This window comes from Camelus ferus, chromosome 1 (genome assembly GCF_009834535.1).
Source record: "Camelus ferus isolate YT-003-E chromosome 1, BCGSAC_Cfer_1.0, whole genome shotgun sequence".
Taxonomy (NCBI): domain Eukaryota; kingdom Metazoa; phylum Chordata; class Mammalia; order Artiodactyla; family Camelidae; genus Camelus; species Camelus ferus.
Window position 1 is genome coordinate 12,063,556 of NC_045696.1, and position 18,125 is coordinate 12,081,680.

Genomic DNA, 18,125 nt, shown 5'->3' on the forward strand with positions numbered 1-18,125 from the left:
CAGGTTGGGTTAGGTTATGCTGCAGTAAGGAGCAACCCTCACATCTCCTTGGCTTAAACCTACCTCTTCATTCCTGCCATATGTCTGATGAATGTTGGCTGTGAAGCTGATCTCATCCTGGACACTTAGGGACCACGAAGGCTGACAGAAGCTCTATCTTGCCATGTGCTTTCACAGGACAAGAATAGGAGGAGTCAGGCTCTTGTTTAGTGACACGTGTCACTTCTACTCGAATTCATTGGCTACAGCCAAGTGACATGGCCATGTCTAACTTCAGAGGGATCAGGAAAATTCCATCCTCCTGTGTCCCTAACGAGAGCTTAAAATGAGTACACAACACTAAAGAACCCACAGCTAGACTTTTAGAGCAGTTGACGAAGACTGGGGATTTAGGAGCATAGCATATTACAAAATTTCTTTGAAAAGTGTAGGATTGGTGGAGATTGGAGTTTGTAATAAATTATCTTGTAATCCCTTATTTTACTGGGCTTTAGTTTCTTCATCTGTGAAATGGTCACCTGGACCCCCCTCTCAATGAGTATATTTATTTAAAATGTGAAATTTGTAGCTTGTACTTGGCAGAGTTTGTATTAAGAGTTTAAGCTCTTTCTGTTCCTCAGATGTTATGTCAGGGTGGTAGGTGTTTCCTTTTCCCCCTCGGGGTTGGGGGGTGAGGAGTGGAGGCAGAGATGAGTGAGGATCCTCTTGGGGAGTAGATACTGACCTCCCGCTGAGCGTTGACACACCAGCTGTTTATACGGGAGACATATCCTCTCTTCAGTGACACATGCTACCTCTGCATGGATTTCATCCAAAACATTCCCACGGGGTGAAACACCAGCTCCCCTCCATCTAAAAGCTCCTTGTTTCCACTGAGTTGTATACAAAGGGGAAAGCATATTTTGGCTTGAGGGACTAGCTGTTTATCAGATGCTGCCAGGCTCTTTGGAGGACAACGGAGTGATGCTGAGAACGCCCTGCTGTTGGGAACTTCCATTACAGCCTTCCAGGGACATGGAAAATAGACTCTGAAGTATAATATTTTTAGGATAGTTATAGAAAAATTATACTTGAATATTATGTAATATATCAAGGATCTTTTAAAAACTTTCTATTAAAGTATAAAATATGTGCACAAAAAGTATGCGTTTTGATGGTGTTTCACAGACTGGGCACCCCACCTGTTATACACTCATATAGCCAGCACCCAGATCAAGACGCAGGACATGGCCAGCAACCCAGAGACACCCCTGTGCTTCCTTCCAGATGCTACCCCCCGACCCCGTTCCCACCAAACAGCTCTTCTGACTTCTAACAGTGCACATGCGTTTTGCCTGTGTTTGTACTTTACATAAATAGAGCCCTGTAGTCTATTCTCTTGGGTGTCTGGCTTCTTGTCCGCCATGTTATGTGTGTGAGATTGAGCCATCTTACAATGTATAGTAACCGGTCTTTCGTTCTCCTAGATGTGTAGTATTTCACTGTGTGATTATACACTTTATATTCTTCCATTCTTTTTTTTTCCCCTAGTTTTTTTTTTTTTTTTTTTAATGGAGGTACAGGAGATTGAACCCAGGACCTCGTGCATGCTAAGCACACACTATACCAATGAGCTATTCGCACCCTCCACCATTCATCCATTCTACTGTTGACAGGTATTGGGATAGTTTCTAGCTTTGTCCATTACAAACTATTCTGCTGTGAACTTCGGGGTACATATATTTTGGTGAGTATTTTGGTGAGCATAGGAATGCATTTCTGCTGGGTATATACCCATGAGTGCATTTTGGGCATCATAAGGTGTGTATATGTTCAACTTTAGTAGGAATTACCAAATACCTTTCCAAGGGAGCTATACCAGGGTACTCTCTGGCAGCACTCAAGAATTCTGGTTGCTCCATGTCTTCACCAACATAGGGTGTTTTTTTTCTAAGAAGTTTTTCTCTTAGGAAAGAATTCTTACTTGGTTGTTTTCCCATCTGAGCTGATTCCTTCTCTAATAAATAAAAAAAGAAGGAAAAAACAACCCACCTAGCAAAATATGCATGGAGGTTGAAGCACCAGGAGACCCTACCAGCAAACATTTTGGTTGTACTAGGCAGGAATAAGCATGGTGGTTTTCTATGTGGGAGAATCTTAAACTCTGTGTTTTTCTTTAAAGTGATAATATAAAGGCAAAATGTAAGGCAATCACTTTCCAAGAGGAGTTTAAATATTAAACATTTTACGCTGAATCTTTAACTCTTAAAGGATGGGTTGGGGGTGGGTGAAATAGAGTAAGATGGTCAGGGATACAGGCTTCCAGCTATAAGATGATTAAGTCCTAGGTACATAATGAAAAAGAAAAAAAGAGAGAATCCTCATATACAGACATGTGCATTTTTTTCCTAAATTTCTCTACCTTTGACTTCCAGTGTCTTTATCTCTTCTTCTTTTTCCACTCAGTCCTCACAGAATGATTCCATTTGTTTTATTGGGTGCTACTTCTACTGTTTCTTTATGAGAATTTCTAGCTTATTGAAAAGTCTTCTTTAGACACAGGCAAATACTTCATTGTAAATCTAACAACTGCCGGATTGTCTAGGTGTGTCTGCTGGCAGACACCATTTGTAATATTTGATGCAGTTTCCTTTGTGGAACACAAAACTGATGAGATTCAGAAATAGTATAGACACCTGCGGTGGTGCCTTGACTTAAATGTCAGTTATGACCTGTTTGTAGAATTTTGTTTGCAAGTCATCGTTCAAATGAGTCTGGAAACTTAAGAGGATGCATCAGAGGGAAAAGAATACACCAGTGTTTTGTGTATGAAAAGTGATGTTGTCAGCTACTTTAATATTGAGGTTGCCAAATAGACCCTTTGTTCCGTGGAGCTAACTTCTGAGTGTTTATTAAACTTCTCTGGGCTTAAGGGGATAGTCATTGATTGAGTTCCTAAAGAATTAGTCATAGCACATTGTTACACATGAGCTGTCTCCTCAAACTGTTTCTCCACCTTCCATGTTCAGAGCACCCGGAGTCACAGCAAGCTCACTTTGAAGTCACCTGCCCATTGGCGGTGTCGTCCAACATTGTGTTCACACCCCCTCTGACTTGGTCATTCTTAGTGGCTGGAGTGCTGCTGGGTGATCGCTGTTTCTAGATGCTTCCCTGTGTCCCCTGGGGCAGTGCTGCTTCTGGCTGCCTTGAACCACTTTCCCAGCCCTCATGGTGTCACGGCTGCTTGTCTTTGGCGCGGGCCCTGAGGATGGAGGTCACTGCAGCTCACGGGGGCAGGGTTGTTGCATCTTCTTTGGCCAGTAATATCCCTCGGCCTCATTCCCCCCTTGGAACTGACCAGAACTTTCTGAAAACTGGCCTTTGCTTCACAGCAACCCTCTTAACTAGAAACTAAGCTCTATAGGATTATCACATACATGAGTGTTTTAGTTCGGGCTGCTGTAACGAACTACCATAGACCGGGTGGCTTTTAAACATTCTGGAGATTGGAAGTCTCAGATCAGGGTGGGAGCATGGTTGGGTTTTGGTTGTCTGTCTCCTTGCTGTGTCCTCACATGGCAGAAGGGAGCCCCCGGGGCCTCCTCGTCCCCTTACACATCCCTCGGTGAATCCTTGGTGATGATTTTGGCAACTTCAGAACTTTGGGAATAAATGGCAATTCTCATGGTCCAAAAAAAAAAAAAAAAGCTTGTTGACCTCTTTTTATAAGGGCACTAATCCCCTGTATAAAGGCTCCACCCTCATGACCTAATTACCTCCCCAAACCCATCTCCTAATACCATCACACTGGGGGTTAGGTTTCCAACATTTGAATTTGGGGGGAACACAGACATTGGGTCCATTGCAACAAGTGAGTTCAATAAGTACACTGGGTTAGCAGACATGGCGGCTTCATTTCCGACAGCCCTTGTGGGCTGGAGGTTGGGTGGTGTCTGACCTAAGACTAACTTATTTTATCTGTTCTCTGAAGGAGGAGGTCAGAAAGGTTAGCCTGCCCCATGGGGTATCTAGACCTGCCTCCTTGACTCTCGGCCATTGCTTGTCTGGAAATGCACTGGTTCATCTCCTAAGAAGTGCCTGTGTCTTCTTCGCCCCAACTCCCTGCTCCCCCTGACAGACCACCAGCCAGACGGAGCTGGAGAACTGGATCACCGCCATCCACTCTGCCTGTGCAGCCGCTGTCGCAAGACACCACCACAAAGAAGACACGCTCCGACTCCTGAAGTCAGAAATCAAAAAACTGGAACAAAAGATTGACATGGATGAAAAGATGAAGAAAATGGGTGAGATGCAGCTGTCTTCAGTCACCGATTCAAAGAAGAAGAAAACTATTTTAGATCAGGTAATTGTTCTTCTGTGTTGAGATGTGGGCAAAATCCTTAGGTCTTATTTAAAGTTTTTCTGCTGCCTCGGAATCGAGAAACGTCGGTTATCTTGTTGTCAGCTGTCATCCAGGCTGCTAAAATCTTTATTGTGACTGTCAGTTTTCCTCACCCATTGTTCACAGTTGATTGTTTTGAGCTAAAGGGAACAATATTACACTGAATGAAAGATGGAAATCTAATAGAGGTGGCCCTCGCTCCCACCAATGGCACGTTATTCTTGGGGGATCTGTGTAATTGGAAACTCTGCAGTTTCATCCCCCACGTTACCAGGTTGACTTGGTGCTCAGCTATGGTGGGGATTCATTTCTGACTCCTCAATACATTTAGACTTCTAAATTTAGAAAAGGAGGAGAGTGTTTTAAGAAATACATGTGTAATTTCTGTATATGAGCATAAGTATATTTCATGCTAAAAAGGAAGGATTTACTGAGATAACAGAGGACATTTTTGCCTTCTATTTAATTGTTTTAAAGTCAGTGATAGCTATCTAGTACCGCTTTGAAACTTTGCCTAATATGAAGGAAATCGTTATGTGAGTAAATGCTATTTAAATAATCAAACAGTTGATGACATGGACCAGCATGTGATCTTCCATATTTCTCTCTGTCTATTCTTTCCGTCTATTACCTGGTACTGTATTTTTGTTTTTTTTTTAACAGAGGTGAAATTCACATAACGCAAATCTAACCATTTTAAAGTGTATATAATTCAGTGATAATTAGTGCATTCAGAGTGTTGAGTAACCACAACCTCTGTCTAGTTCCAAAACACTGTCATTCGCCTCAAAAGGAAACCCCGTACCTGTTGAACAGCTGCTCCCCTCTGCCCCTGGTGTTCCGTCTCTGTGGATTTACCAGTTACGGATGCTTCATACAGATGGGATTGCCCAATATGTGACCTTTTGTGTCTGACCTCTTTCAGTTGGCATAATGTTTTGAAGATTGATCCACATTGTAGCGTATGTACTTCATTCCCTTTATGGCTGAATGTTATTCTGTGGTGTGTATACACCCCAGGCTGTTTATCCCCCATCCATCCGCTGGTAGACATTTGGGCTGTTTCCATTTGGCTCTTGTGAATAGTGCTGTGCATAGGTGTGTACACTAGCACTGTATTTTAAGTTGAAGTGAGAAGGTAGATAACCAACCATTAATCAATGTCCACAGCACAGCTAACATCTCTGAGCCTTCACTACATGCCAGGCCCTGTACCAAGTCTTATTCTTGCATTATCTTGTTCAACTGTCATATCAGCCTCAGGAGATGGGTATTGTTTTGCCTCTTTGAAAACTGTGGAACTATCTCAGAGGTATCCTCTGGTTGGAACTGTGTATTCCAGAGTCTGGCTCTCCTCCATCTAAGTGTTTTCCACTTCCCACCCCGTACGTGCTTCCACCCACCTCCTCCCCAAAGCTCTTGGCTTATTTTCCTCTGATTTTTAAGTCACTTTTCTTCTTCTCTGCCTTCCTATGAAAAGCTTCTTCCTGGTAAGTCATATAATTTTCCAGTGCTGGATAGCCTCCATTTTTCACTTCTTCTGCCATGGCTCTGTGGTCCAGACCCCATAGCTGGTGGCCCTGTCATGCCCACAAACATGAAATCCATCATATGGAGACACAGAGCAATGAAGGATATCCTTTCTATTTCTCATACCGAATGTATGACTATAGATCTCTGCAGAAAAACATGTAAACTATGGAAACAGTAAGACTTAACCTGCTGTTACCTAAGAAACTCAGGGTCCCTGTTGTTTACCCCTTAGGATTAAAATGAATACCTTTACAACACATAGATTTGTAACATTTGTGTAGGATGAAGTTCTTAACGTTTGTCTTCTCTTTCCTCCCCTTTCTTTTCCCATATTTTCACCCCTGTAGATCTTCGTTTGGGAGCAAAACCTGGAACAGTTCCAAATGGACCTATTTCGTTACCGCTGCTATTTAGCTAGTCTCCAGGGTGGGGAGCTGCCGAACCCTAAAGAGGCTACTTGCTTTTGCAAGTCGGCCAACGAAAGTGGCAATGGGCCGCCTTGGAATCTTTTCTGTGTCATCTTTTCATGCCCTGGTGAGTAGAAGCTAAGGTATTTTTTGAGAAACATTCATCTTGACTGTTAATCCTGGGCACAACTTGACAAGAGTCTCTGAAGTGCTTTTCTGGTTTACTGCTCTGTGTGGATTTCTGATTTGTCCTCCCTCAGCTGTGGATGCAAATCTTCATTTGAATCTATTCTGAAATTTATTACTTAAGTCTCTCTTGATGGGCCCTCAATTATTGTGCAAAGAAAATATGAGTGGTATTACCTTCAGAGATCTTTGCATGTAGTGCTTGTGGATAACTCACGTGATTTTTAGACAGTGTCATCTTTTCCACACCCAGAGACATTTTTATATTAACCTTATGGAAGTGGTAAGTGGAGAGCTAGCTCTCTCGTACATAAAATGTGTTTTCTTTCTCTCTCACTTGCCCATGTGAAAACACCTTCACTGTGTATTTGAACATAGATCCCTTTCGAAATCTCCCTTTTCGCTATTTTTCAATCATAGTTTTGGTGGCCATAAATACCGGATGCGTTGCAGGATGGCCAAGATCTTCCATGTTAATCAGCCCCACATACGTAGTTACTTGGGGAAGAGAATTTTCCGCTGACCTCCGGAGCGGCAGATTGTATAGTTGTGCTGTGTGCTTGCAATCTGTAATTTCAAGTACTTGCTAAATTGCGAACAGCTCAATGTACTTTGGGCTCCTTTCTTCTTAAAAATTGCTGTGTGAGTAACACGGTTTTAGCCTATCCAAATCAACACCCACTTAAAATGTACTGCACCTTAGCACATTTGCTGTGGAATTAAATATTAAGTCCCAGATCCCAGAAACTGCTTTGGAGAACCTTAGCTGTGCGGCAATTGGCTCGCCCTGTCAGCTGTACCCTTCAATTGAATTCAGAGCTGTAATTCAGTCAGAGGCGTTTGTGTTCTTTATAAATAGATTAGCATCATCATTCAGATAATTAGGGTAGATTTACATTTTTAAAGAAGTCTTAAACCAATTTCTGGAGTTATTAAAACTGGCATCCTGATTTGTTCTACTAATTACAGCTCAGCTCTTGGTCTCCCTGGCTACCACCTCTCCGTATAGCTATTAAGTCCTAATTTTTTTTTTTTTTTTAATGGGGATGGGTCAAAGTGCTGTGATGAATAAATCTTGCAAATGGTTTTCAGTTTGTGGCTCTTGGGTTATTTGAGACCTGGACACCACTTTGTAACTTAACCAAATCTCAGTTTGCCTGTTCTGCAAAAAAAAAAAAAAAAAAAATTCTTATTTACCATATTATGAGAATGTCATAAATTGAGGAAACTTTTTATTAAATTTTTGTTTGTTTGTTTTTGTGGTAGTGGGGTACTTAGGTTTTTATTTTTACAGGAGGTACCAGGGATTGAACCCAGGGCCTTGGATATGCTAAGTATGCACTCTACCACTTGAATTATACCCTCCCCGCAAGGAAGCATTTTTATTAAGGGAGCTTATGATACCCACGATGTGGCATCAGTATTAATACTTAATCCTAAGCCACCCAAGTGGCTCTTTCCTTCTCCTGGAATTGATAGACTTTGGAGAAAATAATTTTGCTGTCTCCCTAAAACTTCTATGCCTTAATTATTTTCTGCAAAGCCATTGGAGCTAACCTCTCTGAGACAAGGAAGTAAAAGCCACTGAACTACCCATCCATAATTTGTCTCCAGAGTGTCTAATTTCCTCTATCTTCAATATCTGTGATTTGTGCGTACTTTTCTTTTGATGGGCAAGCTGTTAAAACCCGGCCAGCTGAAGATTGGGGGTGGGAGGGTAAGTAACTCTTAGGTTTTTCTGGTCAGTGATTTTAAAGAAGACTGTTTAATTCCATACATGCAACTCTCTGTTCCTTTGTTAGTTTTTTGCTAGCTGCACCAGTGTCGCCCATCTGGCTGTCTGTATGTCCTTGCAAACTTCTCTTTTCCATGAGGGGTTTCAATCAGACAGATCAAGTTCAGCCTGTTGGGTATCTGTTCCTGTTTGTTGCTCTGTCTCCTATAGAAGATTCTGGGCAGGGAATTTTTACAGTCTGATTTATTGGATACTAATTTTTTCCTCCTATCCTTGTCATTTGACCCCAGAGAAATTTTTTCCCCCTTAGGATTGAAACATTCTTCAATCTAGCCTTTGTCCAGACTTTTTTTTCCCTTCTTTTAAGTGGGGGGCATGGGAGGAGGAGGAGGTGTGAGGGCAACAGGGCTAGGGGAGGAGATCTGAGCTACAGTTTAAGTACCATTCACCAGGAGGGCTTCCCATAATGCTCAGTGATTTGCAGTAATTAACTGAAGGGTCCCCGCTGTACTCTTTGAAAGAAGGTTATCATTGTTCTTGTTTGCACAGATGAGCAGAATGATAGAGTAATCAGGTTCCGGCCACAAAGGGAGACATTGTGTGGGCAAAGATCATTGAGAAACTCTAGAGCTCTTGGCCAGCAGTTCTTTTGCCAGCTTTTTTTTCCCTTCCCTTTGCTCATTTTGAGCCATTATTGTCTTGGGGGTAGCAGTTACTTTTGCAGTTTACAAGGCCCCCAGCAGTTTAGAATCGTTGCTATAAGAACCTTAAATGAACAGCTCATTTGTTAAACAGAGTAAACTAACTGGTCAGCTGGTAACTGAGAATATTTATGGCTGTTTGAGTTTCTCTTCTGAACTCTTGTTTTTCTCAAATTATAAACTAAAGAGGTACTGTTTAATTGGCGTAACCATGTTATGTGGGCCCTCTGCTTCTGCTTTTTGATGTTTGTTTATTTATTCAATACATGTGGTGCTTGGCACATGTCAGTTACTGTCCTCTGATTAGGGTTATAGCAGCAAATGGCCCCAGAGTTCCTGTCCTGTTGGGGCTTATGTTCTTGTGGGAGAGATGGAAAATAAATGAGTAAGCCATCAGATAAACACAGTAAGTACAGATTTTGATGTGTGCTGTGATACACACACACACACACACACACACACACACACACACACACACACGGTTGACCCCTTTTTTCCCCAGGTTTTCTGTCTGGGGAGTCAACCAACTGAGGATTGAAAATATTAAAAAAAAAAATAGATTCCAGAAAGTTCCCAGAAGCAAAACTTGAATTTGCCCAATGAATTCCATAGTATTTACATGGTACTTACAACTATGTACATACAGTTTACATTGTATTAGGTAGTAAAAGTAATTAGAGGTGATTTAAAGTACACAGGGGGATGTGTGTAGGTTATATGCAAATGCGACTTGAGCGTGGGAGGATTTTTGGTATCCTTGGGGGTCCTGGAACCAATTCTCCATGGGTACTGAAGGACGGCGCAGTGTGTGTTTGTGCACGTGCGTGCACGCGCATCTGCCTTTCTGTCTGTAGCTGTTTATAAATAAGAGACCCCATGGATGTTTTTTCTCTAGAATTTTTACCGTTAGCATTATTTATTCAGTGGTTTTTAGCCTCATTTTGGCTAAGATAGACTTAACTGGTATTGACATAGTTACGTGAGCATCTATGTATGTCAGCATATGATAATTTATTCCTTTTACAACCTTTGTTTACCTTTAGCTTAGAAAGTGGTGGAAATGGAGAAGAGAAAATGTTTACGTGTTTAATGTAAACATGTGCCTTTTGCTGTGTGACTCTGTTCCCCACAGCACCTTGAGTATAATTGTAGGTTAGCGCTCTTTCTGGGAGAGCGTTCCCATCATTGTCGTGGATGCCACCTTTTCACCTGCCCTGATCTGGGTTGTTCTTATGCGCTAAGCTGAGAAAATACGAGACCTCTTAGCTCCCTCCTCTTATTTGCTTTGAGGAAACCTCCCCCCTAACACCCTCACAGAGAAGCTGTTTTGATTCCTGTTCTAAGTGGGCGTGGGGGTCTTGGCCAGTCTGTTCAGAGGGCTTCCAGGCAGTTTACCCTGTTGATACTGAAAACCCCAGGGCTGCGCACCTTGTAACCAACGTGCTGACTGCTGGGGAAGCTCCGTGTGTTACCCAACAGCATTCATCCCCAAGGATGCTGCCAGTTGGCAGCCGTCACTTTGGGAGCTGCCCGTGTGGGAATCTGTGACAAGTAAGTTCTGAGACATGTACCTCCAGCAACAAAGAGCAGGCGGGAAGTTTCGTTTCTAGTCTGGCTGTACCTCCTGGCACGCCCTCTTTTTGAAAGGAGAGCCCGTGGGTGGCCTATTGAGACCTCCTGGCAGAGGTTCCCTCAAGTTCCTGCGACTTTGCTTACAAGCCACAGGATAAAGTTCAAGCCTGAGTGATTGCCTGGGAAGAGCTTTATGGAGTCTTCACAGATTCTGCACGGACTTGAGCAGCTAGCGCAGTGGCAGATTTAGATTTGGCGTGTTCCCTTTTGAAATATTTGTCTGGGTTGCTGGCACCTTGCAAATATCTCAACAGAGTGTCACTTCCTTTTTTTTAAACAAAATAAAGCTTATATTCCCCTTCCACCTAACCATACGGTATGCAAGGCTAGTACGGTGGTCTCACTATCCTCGTGGACCTGGGTCCCTTCCATCCAGTAGTTCTGCCATCCTTAAAAGGCTTCTACACAGGTGTCCTAGACTAGCTAACATGTGGCCCTTCCTGTCATCAGGATGGAGGAAAGTGAACGATAATCGAAAACTCCCTCTTTTCAAGGACCAGTCCTGGAAATTGTAAATAACCCTTCTACTTACTTCCCATTGACCAGAACTTTATCAGAAGCCCATTCCCTGCTACAAGGAAGATAAGCCATCTTTTGGCTAGATGCTCAGTGACATCTGACTAGGGCAGAAGGCAGAATGATATTGAGGGACAGCTACCACTTGCTTAATAAGGAAAGTGATTTTGTGTAATTCTGAGAAAACTAAATAGAAGAGATTGGTAAAATTAGATTTAAAATGGAATCACAGGAACCAACATGTGCTGTTTTCACAATTTTTGCCAACACTTAGGCACCGTTTTGTTTTTTTTGTTTTGTTTTGTTTTGTTTTGTTTTGTTTTTGTTAGAGTGGAGAAACAGCACTGTACCATTTGGAGAGACTCTCAAGAAAGTATGGTTAATTTAACTTGATGCTAGGGTTCAAGTGGGTGACCAGAAGCTCATCTAGTTCTTGGAAACATAGAATACACTTTATTTCTATTTTATGTATTTTTACTGATGATTTCAGACAGTGATTGAGTTTGCCAACCTTTTGTTTATATTGTGAATCCAGGAAGGGCGCTCAAAGTCCCCATAGGTCTAAGTCATGGATGAGGCGCTTTGGGTGGTGGGGTCAGTGTTGGCAGGCGTGAGGGAGGGGGAGTGGTCACTGGAGGGTGGGACCTGAAGGAACAGGTGAGCGGTCCTGACACATCCCTCTTGGTGATGCTCCCTTTGCCATCCTCAGGTGGCCGCACGCACTGGTGAAACTGGAGTCAGAAGACGTACTCAGGCCATGTCCAGATCCGCAAGCAAGCGAAGGAGCAGGTTTTCTTCTCTTTGGGGTCTGGACACTACCTCCAAAAAGAAGCAGGGACGCCCAAGCATCAATCAGGTGGGTTCCAGGGTGGACGAGAAAGCAGATGTAGTTGCCTCCGTGGACACCTCACTTTGGGATGGACGTGCGTGGGTGTGTGTGGTCCCTTGATTGACACTGAGTATGATTTCACATCAACTAGCTGACACAAAGAATTGAGTTATGTTAGATGCTTTTACTAGCTCACGAATGCCCATAACATTGAACTCTGCTGTTAGTCTCCCACCAAGCTCCAGCCTCTCACCTGCATCCTTTTCAAACCCTGGTTAATTATAGATGCACTGAAAGTGCACATCTTCCTCAGTCTTCAGAGAAAAAGTAGCGCTTGTGGATGAAGCCAGGTGGGCACCTGACCAGTCTTCTAAGCTGCCCCTGGAGCTGGATCAAAGGCAGCCTTCCGGGATATCTGATTGTTTCTTGGCCCTTGACTTTTGGGGGTTGACATCAAATAGGCAGTTCTTCTCCCTGCCTGTGTGAGGAACCCGGAATCGGACAGCACTCACTCCCTGCCATGACTCTCTGCTACTCAGGTCCCAGGGCTTCAGGGGATCTCAGTGCATCCTGAATGGCATCACCTAGGATGCAGCATCATTGGTCCTCTGATAACCAAATGCTCCGGCCTCATTACCTGGACTTCTTTATTAGCTGGGGCCACTTTCCTCCTGGAGTCACTTCTGGGAAACTCTCTTTCCACTGTCATTGTCATCCTTCTTCCTCGGCTTTGAAAAACAGGTGGGTCCGGAACTGCTTCAGATATTAGGGACTGAAAGAAAATGGATATTTGTCTTTCAGGAGGAAGAGAATGTCCAATCCCTGGGCTGCAGTGGCTGGAAAATGAGGTGTTGAGCATTTTGAGGTCATGACTAGGGTTGCCAGTTTGACCTGTTCACTCTGAGCCTTAAGCAAAGTGAGAAGCAGTCCATTGACTGATTCAATAACAAGATGTCCCGTTGTTTGTTCTGACCCATTCCAGCCATTTGTGTCCTTAAGAACTGGCATTTAAAAGGGAAATGAATCCTGAAGGCTGATGTACTAAGTTCTTAGCTGACCCCCAAACTCATTATTTAAACCCTGTCTGGACCCCTAATGGAATGTGCAGGAGACCCAGTGAGCAGATGGAAAGGGGGCCCGAGCCTGCGCAGTCATGTTTGTCCTGTGGCCTCTGGTGGCAGTAGAGCGACGTGTTGCCACCTGGGGTTTTGCTTCCATATAAATCTGAAGGAGAAATTGTTTAGAGGAAAGTCAGTATTTCATCAGAAAAATCACACGAGAGACTAGATGTCTCTTGATTAAACCTGCCAAAGGAGGACATTAACCATCAGCGTTTCTCCCCTTCTTCTGGGAGGTGGTGGTGTCATTTGTGTGCCTCCTCTGTCCCTGCAGATGACTCAGATCATGGCTATATATGCATGTCAGGACTTCACAGTTGGCAACTCAGGTTGAATTTCTCTTCTATCAGAAGCTTTAGTTCAGCCGTGGGGTTCTGCTTTATGGGTGCAGGTTATGTTATGGTCCATTGCTGCTGAAATTACATGATGGTCCATTGCTGCTGAAATATATGACCGAACTTAAATGAATCCAAGAGAACGTTTTAACTAATTTCTTTAAATCAAAGGACCATATAATGTCTTATAAGCAACACTTGTTATTCTCTGTTATAGTAAGAGTTTAAAAAAAAAACTTATTTAGCTATACGTATACCAATAGAAATTTACTGTTAATTCAGTACATACAATAAACATACAATAGAGATTGTATGTTTCTATATATCTTGATGCGAAGGCTTTTTCTTAGTTTGTGTATATTATCCTGACAGTATATGCTTGGTTTAGAGACAATATATAAAATTTCTCATGTCTACATGTTTAGGTTTTCACCACCTAGTGGCATTGGTAACCTGCTGTGATTTTAACCATCTTTAAGTTTGCAGGACTCATTAAATTTCAAGGGATAGACAAGTTAAAAAGCTTTTCCGTGGTTTTGTGATACAATAATTACACATGTATGTTCTCAGGTTCTGAGGATTAAAAAGTAAACTAATTATTATTGATAATTAGCTGATTAGGTGTATGATGCCACAACAGAAATTCTTCATTGTGAATGAATCTAGTTCATTGCTTTTGCAAGTTTATTTTGTTTCAATTTAGATAAATTATCCAGATTGAAAAGCCAACTTTAAAAAAAAAATTATCCAAGATGTGGGAAGTGATTTAGATAGCGAAAATGTTTTTCATGGTCTGCTACTATAAATTGTTTTACCTGCTTTAGAATTTGACGTAAGATTATCTCAAACGTTCATAATGTTTTTTAATAGCCTGTTTGTTTTCCATCCCCCTTCCCATGCTTCATTTGCCCTTTTGCCTAGATTTCTTTTTAAGATGATACTTTTGTATGTGCAGGTGTTCGGTGAGGGAACTGAGGCTGAAAAGAAATCTTTAGAGGGAATATTTGATGACACTGTTCCAGATGGCAAGGTAAAAATAAACACGTGTTCCTTTTATAAAAGTACCACAAATGCATCCACATTCACAATGCAGTGGTTTCTTGGGATCCTAAAATTAAGTAGACCCAGTATTAAAAGCAGAAATGATCAGTCCTTTAAAATTATGTAACAGGTTGACAAGAGATGGAGAAGCATTATATGTTTGAAACTTGATAGTGATAAGAACATTCTTCTGCTGACATCACATTTTCAATAGTTATCATTTGAATGTTTGAGTTTCCATCTAGAATGTGAGAGAACATTGGGGTTCTGGGTAGCTGAGGATTTTATGCCACTGTCAGTTCCTTTCATATATAACTTCCTTCTCCAGAGGTGAGTTCTAACCGCCCTCCCTCTCTACCCACAGTGCTGTTTTGCTTCGATTAATTTCGAAGAACTATTCTTTTTCACCATAAGCTGCTACAAGATATTGAATATAGTTCCCTGTTCTATACACACAATTGACACAACATTGTAAACTGACTATACCTCAGTAAAAAAAAAAAGGTAAAAGTATGGGGGAAAAAAGAACTATTATGATAGGATGCTCTTTGAAAAATAAAAAAATGCATTTGCCTCCCAAGACAAGTATTCAATTAAAGATTCACAGACTTGGTTCAACCTTGTGCTTGGATTTAAAAGGAGCTTTCAAACTGCTCTGATTGAGGACCCATAAAGAATATTGATTTTTTTTTTTTCTAGGCCACTTTTTTCAGCCTCTAAATAAATGGACCTTCCTTGTTTTAAAGACCCTTATGGTGATACCAGCAGCCTCTTTGTTTGGGGGGTTCTGATATTGATAATGTGACCTTGGTATGATCCTCTGGTTCTCAGAATCAATATGACAGAGTTTAGCTCTCGGTTGCCATGCAACCAAGCAGTGGCTCGCCCCACGTTTTAGACGGAGCTGAGCCTCCGAAACCAGAGTGCAGTGGGGGGAGTTCTGGCTATCAGGGGGATGGGGTGGGAGGAGTCGTCGTGTACAGGCCTTTTCTCCGTCTGATACCTAAACTATTCCTGGGTTATGTCATTGTGGATACAAAGGCAGCCGTCCTTGGAAATACCCATCCATGGCCCTCTCTTTGAGCATCTGTCTGTTTCTGATGAAATCTGATGAAATTAAATTGCTGTCCCTCTGTGCCGATCCAAGCTTAGTTTCTGATGTTCATGTAGCCATTTCTGAAGTTAGCAAATTCATCTTACATACCATTATCAGTATACTTTTAACATGAGCATGTCTAGATCCTGGAAACTGCACAAGTTTTTCCCTTGGATTTCTGTGTCAGTTTTTTGTTTTTCCATTTTTCCAAGATTCCTCTCTATCCCACTGCTTGGCTGGAATGCCTTGTTCTCAAAGAGCAGTTTAGATGCAACACTTGGGTTTCTCTAGTACTAAGGGCACTTATTTAACGGGGCACGTGGGGACAGAGTGGGAAGATTCCAATGATAGTTAACGGGATTTAGGCAAGTTGATTGTGCTTTGACAATTCCTTCCCTGGGGTTCAATTTATCCATGAAAGCTACACCATCAAAGGCAGAGCTGAAATTGTCTTTTCAATTGAATTTTGTTTAGTAGCCTTTACGAAAGTGTTTCCCCCATTCTGGAATCTGTTCTGTTTTTTTCTTTCTAGACTTCCTGTGGAAATTTGTTTCTTCTTGTAATTTGCTGATAGCAGCAAATCCTCAGTAACCTGCGGATACCTATATACCAATCGGTGGCCTGGTTATAGTCCAATAATCGGGGCTTATTACTTACCACATATTAAGCATCAGTATTGTTTTTACATTGCTGAAACCTAATGTAATTATTTTTTGCTTATTACAGAGAGATTAGGCTCCTAATATGTCATCAACTTATGGAGTGTTTTTTTGCTTTAGCTGCTTAGCTGGCTTAGATATAACCCAGCTGCTGACTGCATACACAGGATGCAGTTTCTCCCATTCTTAGAAACTTGATGCTACTCCCTGATCTTCAGGGAGAGTGATACAGAGGATGGAGTGATGGCAACAGCCTCAGGAGGTGTAAAGCTCATCCTTGAAGTTCTCTGAACCTCATCTGGGAAGTGGAGCTGCCTCCCTCCCAGAGTTGTGCTGGAGGTCAAATGTGAGCCCCTCAAAAGATGCTGCTTGTAAATAGGCAGGGCTAGAGCACCAGCTTTTCTTTAAAAATTTGCTTTGTTGCCTTTGAAACGTGTAACTCACGTGGCTGGTAGTCTGGTCATAGGAATTCTCAGCTCTGAATTTGAAATGGGTTTATGGAAGAACTCATAGCAATAAGCTGAGCTGGATGGATGGCCCGTTTCCTTCTTTCTTTCTTCCTAATTTTGATACCCACTCATTCATGCAGTGCCCACCCGAGGAAGCGTGGATCAGGTGTGAGGTCTGCCTCGAATCTGAGAACTCCACCTCTCCCCCACCCCCAGGAAAGCTCCTTTCTCTACAACGTCTTCCTCTCCCTGGGGAGTCCCCTCTGTCCTTCACCACTGCAGCCACGTCTGCCCGGGGCCCTTTTCCTAGGAACGGATAATCCTTGTGCCCCATCTGGGGAGCTAGGATCCTGAGAGACTGACTTGCTGCTCTGCTAACTTTATTTCTTATCCCAGAGGGAGAAAGAAATGGTCTTACCCAGCGTCCACCAGCACAACCCTGACTGTGACATTTGGGTCCACGAGTACTGCACTCCATCCTGGTTCTGTCTGCCAAATAATCAGCCAGCCCTGACCGTCGTCCGGCCTGGGGACACGGCCCGGGACACCCTGGAGCTGATCTGCAAGGTATGAGGCTACTGGGGGTTGCTCTCTTGAGAGAACAAGAAGAGATGGAGGAAGCCCCGGACCCTCAGAAGCGTGAGGCGCAGGAAGGTGCTTTAAGGCCTACCTCCGTTTCATTTCAGAGCAGCTTCGGATTCCTTTGTGATGATATGCATAGTACACGTTAGTGAATTCTTCAGTGCTGGCAGGAGAGAGATTCTTTTAAGTTCCTTCTTTTAACATGTGTACTTGATAGATTTGTAATAAGCCTAGTATATGCTCATTGCAGAAATTTGAGAAAATTTAGGTAAAGACCAAAGCAGAAAATTAAGGCCACCCTTACTCACAAAATCCAGAAATAACCTCGGTGAACATTTTGGTGTTTGTGCCTGCATTCTGGCTTCTACACGCACACATGTATGTGTATCTAATGGCATCATATCATGTGCACTGTTTGTAACCTGCTCTTTGACAGTAACTGATACACCATGGGCATCTTTAGAGTAGGGAAAAACTGAAATAAATATGAATTTGACCTCCATGATGGGAAATTCATCTTCCTATGAACACACAGTTAGCCTCTTTTTTTTTTTAGTGACAGATGATTGAGCTCACTTCCTCTACTTTTACCTTAAGCTGTAGAAACTTGATCTTTTTCAAGGTAAGCCCAGTTTCTTTTTCTTTCTCCCTCCCTGAAGGATGGCTGGATGAATTGGATGGCCTTGAGCAAGGAAAGGGAAAGAGGAGAGGGGCTTTCCTTACTGTTTTTACTTTTGCATAATTAGTTGCACTAAAGTCTTATTTAATAGTCAGATCAGGTCTGAGAGAGAACTGGTACTTCCCCATTGTACAGACAGAGAAGGTGAGGCTCAGAGAGTGAGCCTTGAGCTCACAGCACTGTCACAGTCACTTTCAAAGGAGGTTCTGAAGCCACATCTGGGCTTTGTGCCAAGCGGGTGGTTAC

The 18,125-nt window shown here is 42.6% G+C and overlaps 1 protein-coding gene across 1 annotated transcript in view; it reads left to right on the forward strand.

Annotated features, from left to right (window-relative positions):
- The window catches only part of TIAM1 (TIAM Rac1 associated GEF 1), a 331,093-nt gene that overhangs the window by 257,541 nt on the left and 55,427 nt on the right, over window positions 1-18,125 (forward strand). The window contains 6 exon segments of the mRNA XM_032476437.1: window positions 4,118-4,342; window positions 6,262-6,360; window positions 6,362-6,448; window positions 11,801-11,947; window positions 14,329-14,403; window positions 17,015-17,185. Coding sequence (XP_032332328.1) covers window positions 4,118-4,342; window positions 6,262-6,360; window positions 6,362-6,448; window positions 11,801-11,947; window positions 14,329-14,403; window positions 17,015-17,185 — 804 coding nt within the window.